Source organism: Astatotilapia calliptera, chromosome 11 (genome assembly GCF_964374335.1).
Source record: "Astatotilapia calliptera chromosome 11, fAstCal68.1, whole genome shotgun sequence".
Lineage (NCBI taxonomy): Eukaryota > Metazoa > Chordata > Actinopteri > Cichliformes > Cichlidae > Astatotilapia > Astatotilapia calliptera.
In genome coordinates this window covers 29794389-29809250 of record NC_137432.1, presented here as the reverse complement: position 1 = coordinate 29809250, position 14862 = coordinate 29794389, and the positions used below count along the sequence as shown (strand labels likewise).

Below are 14862 nucleotides of genomic sequence, written 5' to 3'. Positions count from 1 at the left end.
TATGTGTTGAGAATGGTACCGTTTGTACAGAAATCCTTATTGTTGTTCATGTGCATAAATGCAGTTTGGTATATGTGTGAGAACTGAAACATCAAAGTTTGGGTCTTCTCTTATATTACTGAATACAGTAACAATTCATTTAAAGCTTTGATTACTTTTTTGCTTTGGGGGTCAGCACTATTGTAAGAAGTTATGAGCTCAGCTCAGCAGCTGCTCCGTTCTCAGAGAGACTTATTGCTGAAGTGGACATGTGACCATCCAGCGCCCTTGCTGCGTTGGCTCCGTGATGCCGAGGTGCTTTCGTCTGCCTGCTACCTGTCTTTGCTGGAGAGGTCGCCTTCCAATGCTGTGGCAAAGGCACTGGAGACAGTGTGTGCCACAGAGGACAGCAGCCAAAAGTTCCTGCAGGTGTTAAGGGAAGTGCAGGATTACTACTGCAGAGACCTGCAGGTCTGGGTCGAGAGACACTGCAGGAACGATGCAGTCACTAAATCAGCACCTACATCTGTGAAAGTTGAAGGTGAGGCTGCTTTAATGTGCTGGTTTTTACATAAACAGGTGTAACTGAAGTTAATCTTCTTTGCAACCTTGAGCTGATCGTGAGGGGCTGTTAATAGAAGACAACTTTTACAACCTATTGAGGAAAGACATGAAAGAAGATTAGATGCAGGGTACAATCAGCTTTGATGCCTCGCCAGGATTTTTTTTTTTTTTTTTTTACTTTGGTGAGAGTTTTAAGAGATAATGGACATTGAGCTCAACTATCATAAGTTAAAATGTGTCAGTGATTTGGATATTTGGATCAGGTATTCATAGTTCCCTGATGATGAGACTCAGGGATATGAAAATGCTCAGTCAGCAGAGTCACCTGTGAATCTGACATTTTAAACAAATGCATATAAAATAACTATAAATTATTCTATGATTTCAACAGACAAGAAGTCCAAAAACCCCATTGCTAAACTGTTTAAAGCAAAGAGCAAAGGATTCACCCTCACCACTGACGTTAATGGTATGAATTCATTGTTTCATCAAAAAAAATGTTTACATATGAATTATATAGTAGTGTACGTTATTTCTGGTATGTTTTCTTTATAGAGATAAGCAATAAATGTTGTCCTGTTTTTTTAAATTTATAATTCCTGGTTTCATTTTTTGCTGTATATGGAATATGTGTATGAATTTGAATGTATGCCTTGATTTACCGTTATACTGTAAAAAAGGGTTATTCTGAACTGTTAATCACACAAACTTCTCTACTTGAGTCTATAAAAAAATGTATATAGAGCTGGAAATGGACATAATCAGTCAATTTAAAATGTAAACTGACATTAGGCAAATGCAATTTTTCGTGATTTGATTCCTGTGCTTGCAATCAAGTAAGGAGATCTGACTTTCATATTGCAGCTAAGGAAGAGCCAAAATCTTGCAGAAGTCTAAAGTTGGCCAGCATCCGAGGTAGGATGAAAACAGGTCAACTGAATTCAAGAAGCCACAATCTTTATCTTATAAAACACTGCAGAATAATGTAATTTAGTTTTTTAAAAATATCTTTATCTTCTATTCCAGTTTCAATTTCTGCCCATAAAACAACCTTACTGAAACGCACAGAGCAGTTAAAATGTTACTCAGAGGGAAACAGGGAGGCTTCAAACTCAGCTTCTCACATCGAGATCCGCTACACTGACCTTTTCGTGACAGAAGACAATGACTTAGTTGACAGTAGCCAACATGAGTACTTTGCCTTGGCGGGCAGACGTGCTCGCATCTATGTCCACCAGGCCTGCCAGCGTATCCGGCCCGGTCATCTTTTGAGCCCCCAAGAAGCATTGGGACGAGCCCCTAAAAGGGTGAAAGTGAAGGGTATTGCAGGTATAGGAAAGAGTGTGGCAGTACAGAGATTGGTCTACGAGTGGGCAATTGGGAAGAACATGCGTGAATTCACCTGCATTTTTGACCTACGCTTCAGAGAGCTCAATCTAGTTGATAAACCACTGAGTTTACTGGAGCTTCTTGAACAACGGTTCCGATACCTAAAGGAGGCTCTACCTGACCTGCTCACCACACCAAGATCATTGCTTTTCATCTTAGATGGTTTAGATGAGTTTAAATCCCCTCTGGACTGGAACAGACCAGACAAAAACATTGATGTAAAATCAAACGTTCTGGTGTCAGAGCTGATGGTGGCTTTGGTAAAAGGAAGCCTTCTTCCAGAAGCATCAGTCATAATTACAACAAGGCCATCTACAGAAGCTCCCAAGCGTTTCTTCCAGAGATGTTGTGTGGTGCTGGGCTTTGAGGAGGACCAGGTGAAGGAGTACACCACCAAGTTTTACAAAGACAGTGAAGTTGCTCAAAAGGTGTATGATTACATTGTGAACAATGACAACCTATTTGTGCTTTCCTTCATCCCTCTTTATTGCTACATCATCTGTACCGCTATGGCTGAGTTCTTCTCTTCACAGCCTAACAATGCAGGTGAATCGAAGTCTCTGGAGTTAAGCCCACCCAGAACAGTCAGCGAGGTTTATTTCTGCTATTTGTTTACAGCAGTCAAACACCATGGACTAAAAGGGAGGACAGAGAGAAGCACACCTAGATCAGAGGTTCTTAGCCTAGCTAAACAACAACTGATGAAACTGGGGAAACTGGCTTATGAAAACCTTCTACAGAAGAAGATATTGTTTGATAAAGCAGATTTGGAGAACTACGGTGTCACACCTGCTGATGTTCAGAGCACCTTTCTCTGTCATATCCTCCAGCCTATTAAAGAGGAGACAGTGGAGATGTTTTCTTTCTTCCACCTTACTGTTCAAGAACATCTAGCTGCCTTGTACTGTGCAATCAACCTCTCCAGCCAGGACGACATAATACAAGCTCTTGACTTTTGGTGCTTCGGGGTACGTCCATCGTCCTCTACTGCTCCACCCCTTCAAAATTTACACCTTAGCGTGGATAAGCTCGAAAGTCTCCAAATGTTCACACGTTTCTTCATGGGAATGCTGCGAGCACGGTTGTCAGGTCATTTAGAAGGTCTTGTGCATTCTCCCATCGAGCAAGAGGACAGCATCCCCAACAGGCTCGGTTTGTGGTTCCGAGATCAGTTCAAAACCAGGGAGCTGGAAAACCAGGTAGCCCTAAATCTTCTCCACTGTCTGATGGAGTTCCACATGAAGGAAACCACTAGCTTTGCAGCACCAGAGATCACAAAACTCAACCTGTTTAAAATGAAGCTCAGTGTTGTGGACTGTGCAGCGATACACTACGTGCTGCAGTTTTCCCCACACAAGCTGCAAGAGCTCAACTTGGGCTACTCTAACATCGGAAACCGAGGACTCAACAGACTGAGACCAATTCTACATCGATGTGAATCTCTCTAGTGAGTAGCTCATTTTATATTCACTTAAAAATATATATTGCAGTTAAAATAAAATAAAAATAAGTTGGGGTTTGAGCTTTCCAGCTGTTTGATGCCATTCTGTGGGGAGCTTGCATATTCCCCCCGTGTCTGCATGCTTCTCTCTATGTGTGTTAGCTCTGTGATGGATGTGAACCCTGCCTTTTGTTTAATGCATGCTGGGATGGACCCAAACCCCCTTACATGTAAGACGTCCAAAAACAATGTTAACCAAAAGTTTCTTTCTTTCAGTTTGAGATACAACTGCCTGGATAAGCAAGCAGCTATTTTAGAATCTGCTATTCTGAAATCAAATGAGTGCCAAGTGAAGAAGCTCTTGTAAGTCATTTAAAATATTCAACACTCAGGTGAAAATTATTTTTTAGAACCTACAGTGAGTGACTGACTTAAATGTTATGTTTTAGCCATTTACATGGAAAGTAGTCCAAAAACATATTTATCATAGAAATATTGCATAGCTGCATTGTGAAATGCAGGATGACTGGACTCAAATTCAGACTGGACAGTAAGTTAACAAAAAACAAGCCCTAATTAGAGGTGATAATATCCTAAACACAAACCTTACAGAAAAGAAGAGCGCTGGAGAAAAAACTGTGACCGCACCATGAACTATCAACACAGTATGATGCGAAGGAAAACACGGGCATGGTTGGACACAGAAACAGGAGGGAAACTAAACATAGCTGAACATCACTGAGATAAACACAAGAGAGAGAATCTAATGAAGTAAAACAGGATTTTAAAAAAGACTCAAAACTCTGGAAGGTATACGAATAAAACCAAAAACAAATCAGGAACTAAAACTTAGCTAGAAATAAATTAAAAACTAGGAACAATAATTAAACCCATCCATCCAGCTAATAAAGACTACTAAATAAAGATGCACAGACAAGAGACATATAAAGGGATATTGGAGGAGGCTTGGGAAATAAATCAAAATACAAAGAATCTGACACAAATAAACTCCAGAGACTTACCGAAATTAGATTTGAAAAGTGGAAAAAACTAAAGGCCAAGCATCCAAAACACTAAAGGTGTAACTCAAAGGCATAACTCAGGGGCCAAGACAAACTAATTAAAGATTAGCTTTATTTCTCAAACTCTTTTGCACATACACCCTACATATACATAAAATTGTAATGCAATTTAATACATTTAGTTATAGTGTGATTAATCAATTAATGTGTCCTGAACTCAGAAAACTAGCAGAGAATTAATGGAAGCAAGCAACCAATTAAAACTTTGCTTAAGCTGATGCTTTCCAATTATAGGATAATGACACTTCTGGTGAGTAGTGTGAGATTTGTAGAAATTCTGTTTCTGATTGCCACAAAAAATGCTTTTCCCCATGACCCCTTGACATTTTTTGATATAAGCAGCACACACAGAATATGTTTCCTGCTTCTGTGTACAGTATGTGCGGCAACAACCTGGGTCCTGAGGGGGGTTTGGAGCTGTGGAATGCTTTGGAGAACAACAACACTGTGGAGGAACTTTATCTGGACATCACCGGCATCACAGAGAGAGGAACAGAAAACATCGTCAACTGTCTCAGCAAAAACACTTCTCTGAAGACACTGACGTAAGATTAAAAAATAAATCTGCATGTGTCCAATGCACTCCATGTTATACCACTGCCATCTTTAATCTGGGTTCCTTTTTTTTTAAATGTTAGATAATAGCTGAGGGTTGTAAAAAGGCATGTCCAAAAATCTGTTAACCAGTGATTTCTTCATTGTACAGCATTGTTGGAAATGACATTGGAGCAACTGGGAGGAGAAGACTGAAGGAACTGGAGAAACGTCGGCCGGAACTCAGGATCATTGCAAACTTTGTGGATGACCTTGGGTTACTTCAGGCATACCTGGATTGGGTGGAGGAGATCCGGACTGACAGAGACCAGATGGACTCCGTCAAGAATGCGGATGCCCTGCAGTCAGTGCTGAGGGGGCTCCAGGTGGCAGGGACAATGGAAAAGGGGGCGAATGCAGAGAAAGCCAAAGAGCTTCAGACAAAGATTGAGGAGCTACTGAACTATTCTACAGAAGTGATTAGAGGAAAATGATCACACAGAAATGAACCATCTCAACCATTAAATCTTACGGAAAGGAGCCATTAACATGAGTAGTTCCACTTTTACTTGCAACCGCTTGCGAGAAACCCAATACAAAATCATACATCGCCTTTATATAGCTCCTAATGTCTTGCATAAGATTGCACCTCATATTTCCCATTTTTGTAGTAAATGTCAAAAAGAAACTGGCACTTTTTTTCATTACTTTTGGGAATGTAAATTAATCAAAAGATTTTGGAGCTTCATAGCTCAAGAACTAAGTAATATTTTTAACAATCTGATTCAAAGGGACCCCGGGTATTTTCTTCTTGGCCTATCCTCAAAAGAAGTAACATTGAATCACTTGCAGCGCAAATTATGTGACAAACTATTGCTGGTAGCTAGGAAATGTATTCTCATTAATTGGGTTAAGGATGAACCTCCCTCTGTGACGTTGTGGTACAGAGAATTATTTAAAGTTATTCCTCACGAAAGAACTGCCGCTATTTTAGGAGGAAATGAGGGTCTCTTTCTCAATGTTTGGTCCCCTTTGCTTTCTTATTTGCCAAATGATTTGTCCCAACTGTTGAGGGGGGGTGGTTGCGATTAAGATGTTCTCAGTTAAATAGGAAGTAAATGTAAGGGACAATTCATTCTTGGAGTTTATCTTTTTCTCTTTCTATATCTGTGGGTAATTGAGTGAAAATATGTTTTTGTGTGTGTGTGTGTGTGTGTGTGTGTGTGTGTGTGTGTGTGTGTGTGTGTGTGTGTGTGGATGTGTTGGTGTTTTTTTTTCTTTTTCTTTCTTTTCTGTGAAAAAAAAGAAAGAAAAAGAAATAAACACGTAAAAAAAAAAAAAATCTTACGGTCTGACTTCAAGTTGTGAAAGTAGATCCTAAAAACCCAGACAGGTGTATTAATAACTTAAAACCACCTGTAATACTGCTCTATCATCTGGAGAATTAACAATTTCAACCTGATAACATGCTTTAGATGTTTAAATTGTCATTGAACCCGAGAGAACTTTTAATAGATTAGTATGTTCTTTGTGATTAACCTTTTATGACTGACAACACTGTACCTGCACATTTTTTGAATGGTCAATTGGACTCTAAATACAACTAATACTATTATTAGTTAATATTACAAGATTCACATAATTACAATGACTTTTTAAGTGTTTTTAAGTGTCAGTGTGATAATTTAGAAGTCGGTTCTTTTCCAAACTCAGTTGGAATTAATAAATCAACACGCTGCCCTCTAGTGTCCACATGTTTCACACCAAAGAGAGAAGACATTCTTCAACATCACAGAAACTCTGAGCTGAAAGTAAAATTCAGCTCGAATGACAAATTTATTTAATGTTTCTGTAAATCTTTTTTTTTTTTACGTATTAAAGAAAAATAAATTGTATTCATTTAAAAAAAATAACAAGAGAATGGAAAGAAAGCAGAATGCACAAGAAAATGTTTCTATTATTGTTTACAAGGTAGGCCATCCATTCACTTTCTTTGTTGTTAAAATACAAATAAAAAACGTATTTTTCAAATATGTCTGTGAAGGTTCTCAGTCATCCAGGTCATCGTAGTCAAAGGAGCTTGCAAAGAAAAGCGTCTGGACTTCTTTAAGTTGCTTGAAGACGTTTCACCTCTCATCCGAGAAGCTTCTTCAGTTCTAAGGTCAAATGGTGGAGAGTCCCAGATATAAACCTAGTGGGAGTGACCCCCCACAGAGGGACAAAAGGACCCCCTGATGATCCTCTAATCGCCTGAGCCAAGGTGTGAAACTGGGCGTGGGTCCCAGTCAGCCAGAGTTTCGGGTGTGTTCATTGTGAAACCTGGCCCCACCTTATCATGCGAATTCCTGAGGTCAGATGGCCCAGGATGTGAGTGGGCGTTAAGGCGTCTGGGAAGGGATCTCAAAACTGGATTATAGATGGCAGAGAGTTGGTGTCGTAAACCCCCAGGTTTCACAATGAACACACCCAAAACTCTGGCTGATTGGGACCCACGCCCAGTTTCCCACCTTGGCTCAGGCGATTAGAGGATCATCAGGGGGTCCTTTTGTCCCTCTGTGGGGGGAAACTCCCACTAGGTTTATATCTGGGACTCTCCACCATTTGACCTTAGAACTGAAGAAGCTTCTCGGATGAGAGGTGAAACGTCTTCAAGCAACTTAAAGAAGTCCAGACGCTTTTCTTTGCAAGCTCCTTTGACTATTTTTCAAATAAAACTTCCAGTTTTTCCATAATTTGTTGTCAAAGACATATTTTTTTTATTTATGTCTCTACACCACGACAGTGGAATCAGTATGCATTTTCTGAGTCTCATGAATAAAGCGCTCTGTTGGTTGTTGACATTGACAGCAGTGGATCTGAAAGGCAGAAAGCAGAACTACAATGACATTTAAAGAAAAGACACCAGGGACCAAAAAAATCTGACTATTCATGTCAACACACAATATTCTTATTAGCTAATTGTCATAACAGTCAAAGTTAATTCAGCAATGAATTTTAATCGTGACTAGTTTTTAGCTTATATATATGGAAGTCATAATCATATCCATGACACTGCTGAACAATTAGAAGTCTCCAGCTCAGAGCTAGCATATGAACACACTACCACCTAGTGTTAGGATAAGGGGTTGTTTGTTGTTTCCAGTTCTTAGTTTCTAGTTTCTGAGTTTTCTATTTAGTTTGTGTTTCTAATACAGCAATAAAGCTTCCTCTTTTCATTCATCCTGTCCTTTATTTGGGTCCTCATCCTGCCTGCCACACAGCTACACTTGACATAGTAGTAACATGCACCAAATAATGACAAGATAAGATATGATAAGATAAGATAAGGCTTTATTGATCCCACAGTGCGGAAATTTGTGCGTTATCTCAGCTCAGGTACAGATAGCAGAAGAAAAAAAAATACAAAAATACAAATAAAATACAAACAAATACAAAATAAGTAATAATACACTATATACAATGGTAGCATACACAGTATGTGATTATGGATAGAGGGTTGTGGAAATATGCAAGACATAAATTGAACTATTTTACCACTACTATTACTATGTAAGTAATAGATATTCCTAGGTATCTATAAGTATAGACATGTACATGATGTATTTTATTTGACTTTTTGTTACGGAGTGAGAAACCTTCTGTTTAGTGTAATGCAGAGGAACATTATAGCTACTGTTGACATAGCAAACGCAGAAAGTTTTGGACAGAGAAGGGTTTGATTGTCATGGTTTGGTGCTGATTTGGGGTTCTTCTGTAGCCTTTTATTTATTAATTGTTTTTGCCCTATCTATGGCCGTTGCTCTGGACTCTGCCTATTGGTGTAGCTTCACGCTTTGCATTTGTCACACTTCCCTTCTATCTGATAAGTAGTAACTGGGTTTTCAAGGACCAGCTTGAGCCACCGCTCTCTGCCACATTCCTTGAGAAGAAAACTGTGGAAACTTGCGTGTAATACATACCTGCCTGTCCACCTTCCACCGCCTTGAGGAACTCTTGTCAGTCTAATCCTACATTGTTGCTTTTCTCTGGAAAGTATCAAGTAACTACTAAAAAAGATTAAGTTATTTAAACTAACCTCTGCTCCAGCTTACCACTTTCACCTCTTCAGACAGAACAACCACTTGAACTGAATCTTGTAAACCCCAGTGTTTCCTTGGGCTCAAGTCTTTGCTGCTTTGATTTTTTTTTATTTTTTTTTATTTAAAAAAAACCCAAACTTTTTAATAAAACTTGTTGAGTAGCACTCTGTTGGTTGCTGGGCTGTGCATTTTGAGTCCAAAAGTTGATTACCAGTAATAACTTTGACAGTAGTGTGTCTGAAAGACAGAAAGCAGAACTGCAATGACATTGAAAGAAACAGCAACAGGGAAACGTAATCTGATACTGTGGTTTTGTTTGGAAAAACTCTGACTATTCGTAACAATACAGACTGTGGTTTCAAACAAAACCACAGTATCAGATTACGTTTCCCTGCTGCTATTTCTTTCAATGTCATTGCAGTTCTGCTTTCTTTCTTTCATAATTGTCATCAAAAGTTAACTATAATTATGACTTTGGATTTTAGTTGTGGCTGACTATATTTGTATTTCAGTGAACACTGACTATATAATAACTATATGGAAGCTGGAAAAAAATCCACAAACATGGCCATTGTCATGGTCCCTGTGCCTCACCAGCTGATTCTGTATTAGGCAACATGTTTTCTCTCTCTCTCTCTCTCTCTCCTGCCGGGGCGATGCTCATTATGGGCTCCCGCCCCTGGCCCACGCACCTGCTGCCGATCGGGATAATCACAAGGCCAATTTAAGACAGCAGCACTGTGTCACTCGTCGCTGGATCGTTGAGTTATCAGCGTCAGTCGCTCAGTAGATTGTAAATAAGGATCTGTGAGTTCGTTCTGTCTGTTCGCCTCTAACTATAATCTCTGTGTACAGATCTATCCCGGACCTTTCCCTGCCTGCCTGTCATCCCGTGGACGAGTGAGTGGATGGTGTTTCCCCAGTGTGGGGAGTGAAGAGAGAGAGCCTTTGGAGGACGTCAGATTCCCGTCTTTTCCCTCACATACCCCGGAACCCTGGACCCCCCTCCCCTCCCTCCAGCACTTTGTAAATAGCATCACCTGGTGTCGTTGTGTAAATAAAATCTGTAAATCCTGTAAGGAGTCCCGGTCTGCGCCTGAGTCCGTTAATTGAAACCTGACAGCCATGACATTGTAGAACAATGAAAACGCTCCTGCTCAGAGACAGGACAAACTAACCCCCGAAAACACTCCCACCTAGTGTCAACTTGTGTAACTGCCAAAGATGAAAAACAAATTCAATTTCTGTAGGCTTTGATAGAAATTTTAATTTATCTGTGCACGTGACAGGTGAACACACCTTTATTCATTAATAAGTAATATTGTACATATTATTTATTAATGAAATTTACACAACATCGGTCTTACTGTTACTGTTTTTAACTTTCAATTTCTTGTTTAGAAAATAGAAACATTAATCTACTTTATTCCTTCAGCCAAATAATGAACATTATTACTAAGTGAATAGAAATGTTTACAGCACATTCAGTGGTGCAAGACGTGTTGTGGAGATCATGGTCAGAAAAGAAGGTGTTACTGTTAACAGCCACTTCTGGTAAAAGCATCTATCTAATATTGACACTCATACTTTTGTGTTATTTCCTCTTTTTACATCGCTTCCTGAACAGTTCTTAAAAAACCTCACATATGTGGAAATGACTTCTCTATGAAGCTCGTAAGAATGTAAGTTTTTATATCTTAAATATGGAAGAAATATCAAGGTTTTATGCAAAGCTAACATTTCTATCATCCTTTGATTCACTGCGATTTAGATTAAACATCATATTTGTCGAGGAAAAAGTTCCACAGGGAAAAGGTGAAGGATTTTCTTTTTCTCTCGTCTATCATGTTTATGAACATAACTTTTTGAAAAAACAGCTGTATGCTGGTATCTTAGCAGATTTTTTGAAGCAGAATAATTATCCTCGTAGTGACAGTAGTTACATGGGAACGCTGGGCTTTGCACAATTACCATTACTGTCATTGTCACATATTTTAAAGGCGATAATGAGCCCTATTACTGAGTGAAAAATATGTGCTGTATCACACTGTTATCTTGCGCTAACGCACTAAAAATATTCTCAAACATCATTTGAGAGTTTTAACAGAATAGATAAAAAAATAATTCACTTCACTTTTCACCATAACAGCTTGTCACTGGTAATGTTTAACAAATAATCATGTAAATTGTTTCCTGTGCAAACTTCAGACTCCTTTAAACTTCACTTTTTTGTAACAAGATGGCTGGAACTCTGACTTTTCTTCTCAGAGGGGCCGATGGCGCGATATGGCAGCCTCGCTTCTGTCAGTCTGCCCCAGGGCAGCTGTGACTACAACCGTAGCTTGCCTCCACCAGTGTGTGAATGTGAGAGTGAATGAATAGTGGCATTGTAAAGCGCTTTGGGTGCCTTGAAAAGCGCTATATAAATCCAATCCATTATTATTATCATTATTATTATTAGTTCTCTGCTGCAGGGTGAGTGAAAGAAAATCAGCATCATGTAAAGATTATTATTTAACATGAAACCAGGCAGGGATGCCCACTCTCCCCTTCACTGTTTGCAATTTTTATTGAACCACTAGCAGCAGCAATTAGACAGAATTCAGTAATTAAGGGCATAAAATGCAAGAACGTGGAACATAAAATCAGCCTTTATGCGGATGATGTGTTACTCTTTCTCCAAAATTCACAAACCAATATCTCTGGGGTGATTGAATTGATAAACTCTTTTGCAAGAATATCAGATTACTCAATTAACTGGTCAAAATCTACAATCCTACCGATTAATTGCTCCCTCCATAATTCCTCTTCTACACCACTGCAATCGGGAAATATAAAATATTTAGGTATTAATGTTTCTCCCAAGCTTGCAGATCTAACTAAATTAAACCATATCCCACTTTTAAAGAAGGTAGAAGATGATCTGGCTAGATGGAAATGTCTACCCATATCACTCATGGGAAGGGTTGCCGCTATAAAAATGATGGTCTTACCAAAAATAAATTATTTATTCTCAATGATCCCAACTAAACCGCCACAAGATTGGTTCAGATCTCTAGATTCATGTATGTCCAAATTCCTTTGGAAAAATAAACCCCCACGTATAAGCTTAAAAACACTACAAAAGACCAAGGATAAAGGAGGACTAGAACTGCCTAACTTTCAGCACTACTTCTTAGCCAACAGGCTTCAGTTTATCTCAGGATGGCTAAAGCATACCCTCTTAGATGAACCTTGGCTAGATGTAGAACAAGCACTTTGCAATAATCTAGAGATCTCAGACCTACCATTTATCAGCTCAAACATCCAACGACATGAATGCTTTAAAAGCATCAACATCAGCTCTTCTCTGACAGCATGGTGGGAGTTTCTAAAATTGACGGCGTCTTCAGTAATCCCATGCAAACGTACACCTATCTGGAACAACCCTGACATATTACAAAACAATAATATGATAAACTTTTCAGATTGGAGTGGTAAAGGAATCAAATACTTAGAACATATACTAGAAGGAACAGAATTTATCTCATTTGACGGACTAGTTACACAATATGGGATCAACAAGAAAAGATTTTTAGAATATCAACAAATTAAATCCATAGTAAAAAAGAAATTTAAACCAGGTCAAGTTGAACTACAAACACCACCAAGTGTGGTTCAATTTCTTACTCTTAAAACCCCCAAATTACTATCCAAAATATACAGAATGCTTTCTAAAACAGATGAATCAATATCACTTCCTATTGCAAAATGGGAAGCGGATTTATCAGTTAACTTAGACCTAAACTTCTGGTCTCAGATTTGCTTAAAAACCTTTCATCTAATTAGAAACCCCAGTCTTCAATTAATTCAATACAAAATATTACATAGAGTGCACTATACAGGTCATCGGATGTTCAAGATGGGCTTTACGTCTACCAACAACTGCTCACACTGCCAAACCAATTCACCGGACAATTATATCCACGCTCTTTGGTTCTGTCCACCAGTTCAGAAGTTTTGGCGCGAGATATGTGAAGACTTATCGAAGTGTCTGAAATGTAACATTCCAACTTCCCCCTTAGTGTGTTTGTTGGGCAGCTTAGATAATGTCACTTCAGAAAAGAATATCGCCCATATGGTTTTCACTGCCCTATGCATAGCCAAGAAAACAGTCCTCATGAACTGGAAAAATAAAAATAATCTTAATTCTAACCAATATAGAAATTATCTATTAGATTACATTAGTCTTGATACAGCCTCTGCCACCACATCAGATCAATTGCTCTGGGCTCCTATGATCAGCTCCATCACCTAGTGGGGGTGGGGGGTCATAGTTTGGTCCCGCCTTCACTGTTGTGATTGGTGTGGGGGTAGGGACAGGCTTAGGGCGTCGGGGGGTTCCCCGGAGGCATCTTCCTTGGGGGGCTCAACCCGGGGTAGCGGTCATGTCCGGTTAGGGGCTCTGTTGGCTCTCAGGTGACTGTTTCCTCGCGGCTGCGTACAGCGGGGCTAGGGGAGGGTCTGCGCTGACGGACGTGGGTTACTGACCTGGTAGCCTGGCTGCCCCTGGGTGGGTCCGGGATGGGCGTGAGGTTCTGGGGGTGCTCCGTCTCTGGGCTGGGGCCTGGGCCGGGCCTCGGGGGCTTGGGTCCTGGTTGGTGTGTTGCCGGGGTTGTGGGCGGGTGGGTGCATGGGGGCCCAGCCCTGGAGCAGGGTGCCGCCGGTGCATCGAGCCACCTGGGGGGCTCTTCAACTGGTGGGGGAGATTGTCACATCTTGCAGGAGCTTTCCTCTCCTCAGGAGCTCTTTCTGCAGGAGGGGGAGATACAGGAGAGGTGGAGGAAGATCTCAGCCTGGGTGTTTATTGTCTTATGTAGTCTGGAAGATGAGTGGATGGTGGGGTGGGTGCAGTTTTCTCTGTGGTGGGGTTGGGTGGACTGTCCCGGGCTCTGTGGGGCCGGGAGGCGCTGCTGCACTGGGCCCCGGTCTGGATGGGCCTGGGCCCCCTTTCCCTGGCGGGTCGCGGAGTATGGGGGTGCCTACTGGGGTCAGCGGGGGAGCTGGCCCCATGGAGGGGTCACTTTCCCCTCCCTTCCTTCCCTCCCCATCTCCAGCTGCCTCCCTGTTCCTGCTCCATCACAACCACCCACACATGCAGGGCCTTGGAGTAGGGGTATGTCACCAGGGTGCAGAGGAGGCTACCCCCCCCCCCCCCCCCGTCCCCTTCTGGCTGCCTCTGCCTCAATTTTATCCCACAACTTAGACATTCACATTACTCACACTCTCATTACACATACATATAGGATCTTGGGGGTGGGCACGATACACGGAATCCAAAGTACCATCAGGGTAGTGGCGGACTCCCTCAGACATCGGTGCGTTGGTGGTTCTTTGTGTCCGGGGATGGGCGTCCAGGTACACACCGGCTCACTCCTTGGCGGCCGCTTATCGGGGCCTGGAGCCTGGGGCTCGCTCTGGCCACTTCGGAGGTGCGGTGCCCCCGGCCTCTCGGCCTGGGGCTCGGTCACTCAGGCACGGCTGGCTGCCGGCGGAGCTCACGGGCGTATCACTGCAACTCCCCCTGGCTTCTGCTCCGCGGCTACTGAGTGAGCCCTCATCTGGGACTCTCCTCAGCTCTTTCTGGGACAGTGGCGCGGCTGCCCCTCTGTTGGTCTTCCTTGGTCTCTTGTGTTCTGGGGGCCTCTGGATGTCTGGAGTTTTGATCTCCTCCATACCTGCTTCATGCCCTGGAGGACGGGGCTGTGGCCCCCCCCACACCCTCTAGCACAGGGGTGCTCAATCCCAGTCCTCG

The 14862-nt window shown here is 41.4% G+C and overlaps 1 protein-coding gene across 1 annotated transcript; it reads left to right on the top strand.

Annotated features, from left to right (window-relative positions):
- The first annotated feature begins 58 nt into the window (after positions 1 to 58).
- Positions 59 to 5608, top strand: LOC113031527 (NACHT, LRR and PYD domains-containing protein 3-like). Its single transcript, XM_026183668.2, has 7 exons — positions 59 to 520; positions 935 to 1012; positions 1408 to 1458; positions 1570 to 3379; positions 3650 to 3736; positions 4833 to 5000; positions 5162 to 5608. Exons 1-7 carry the CDS (start codon positions 193 to 195, stop codon positions 5481 to 5483), a joined length of 2844 nt encoding a protein of 947 aa, XP_026039453.2. The 5' UTR covers positions 59 to 192; the 3' UTR covers positions 5484 to 5608.
- Positions 5609 to 14862: the final 9254 nt, after the last annotated feature.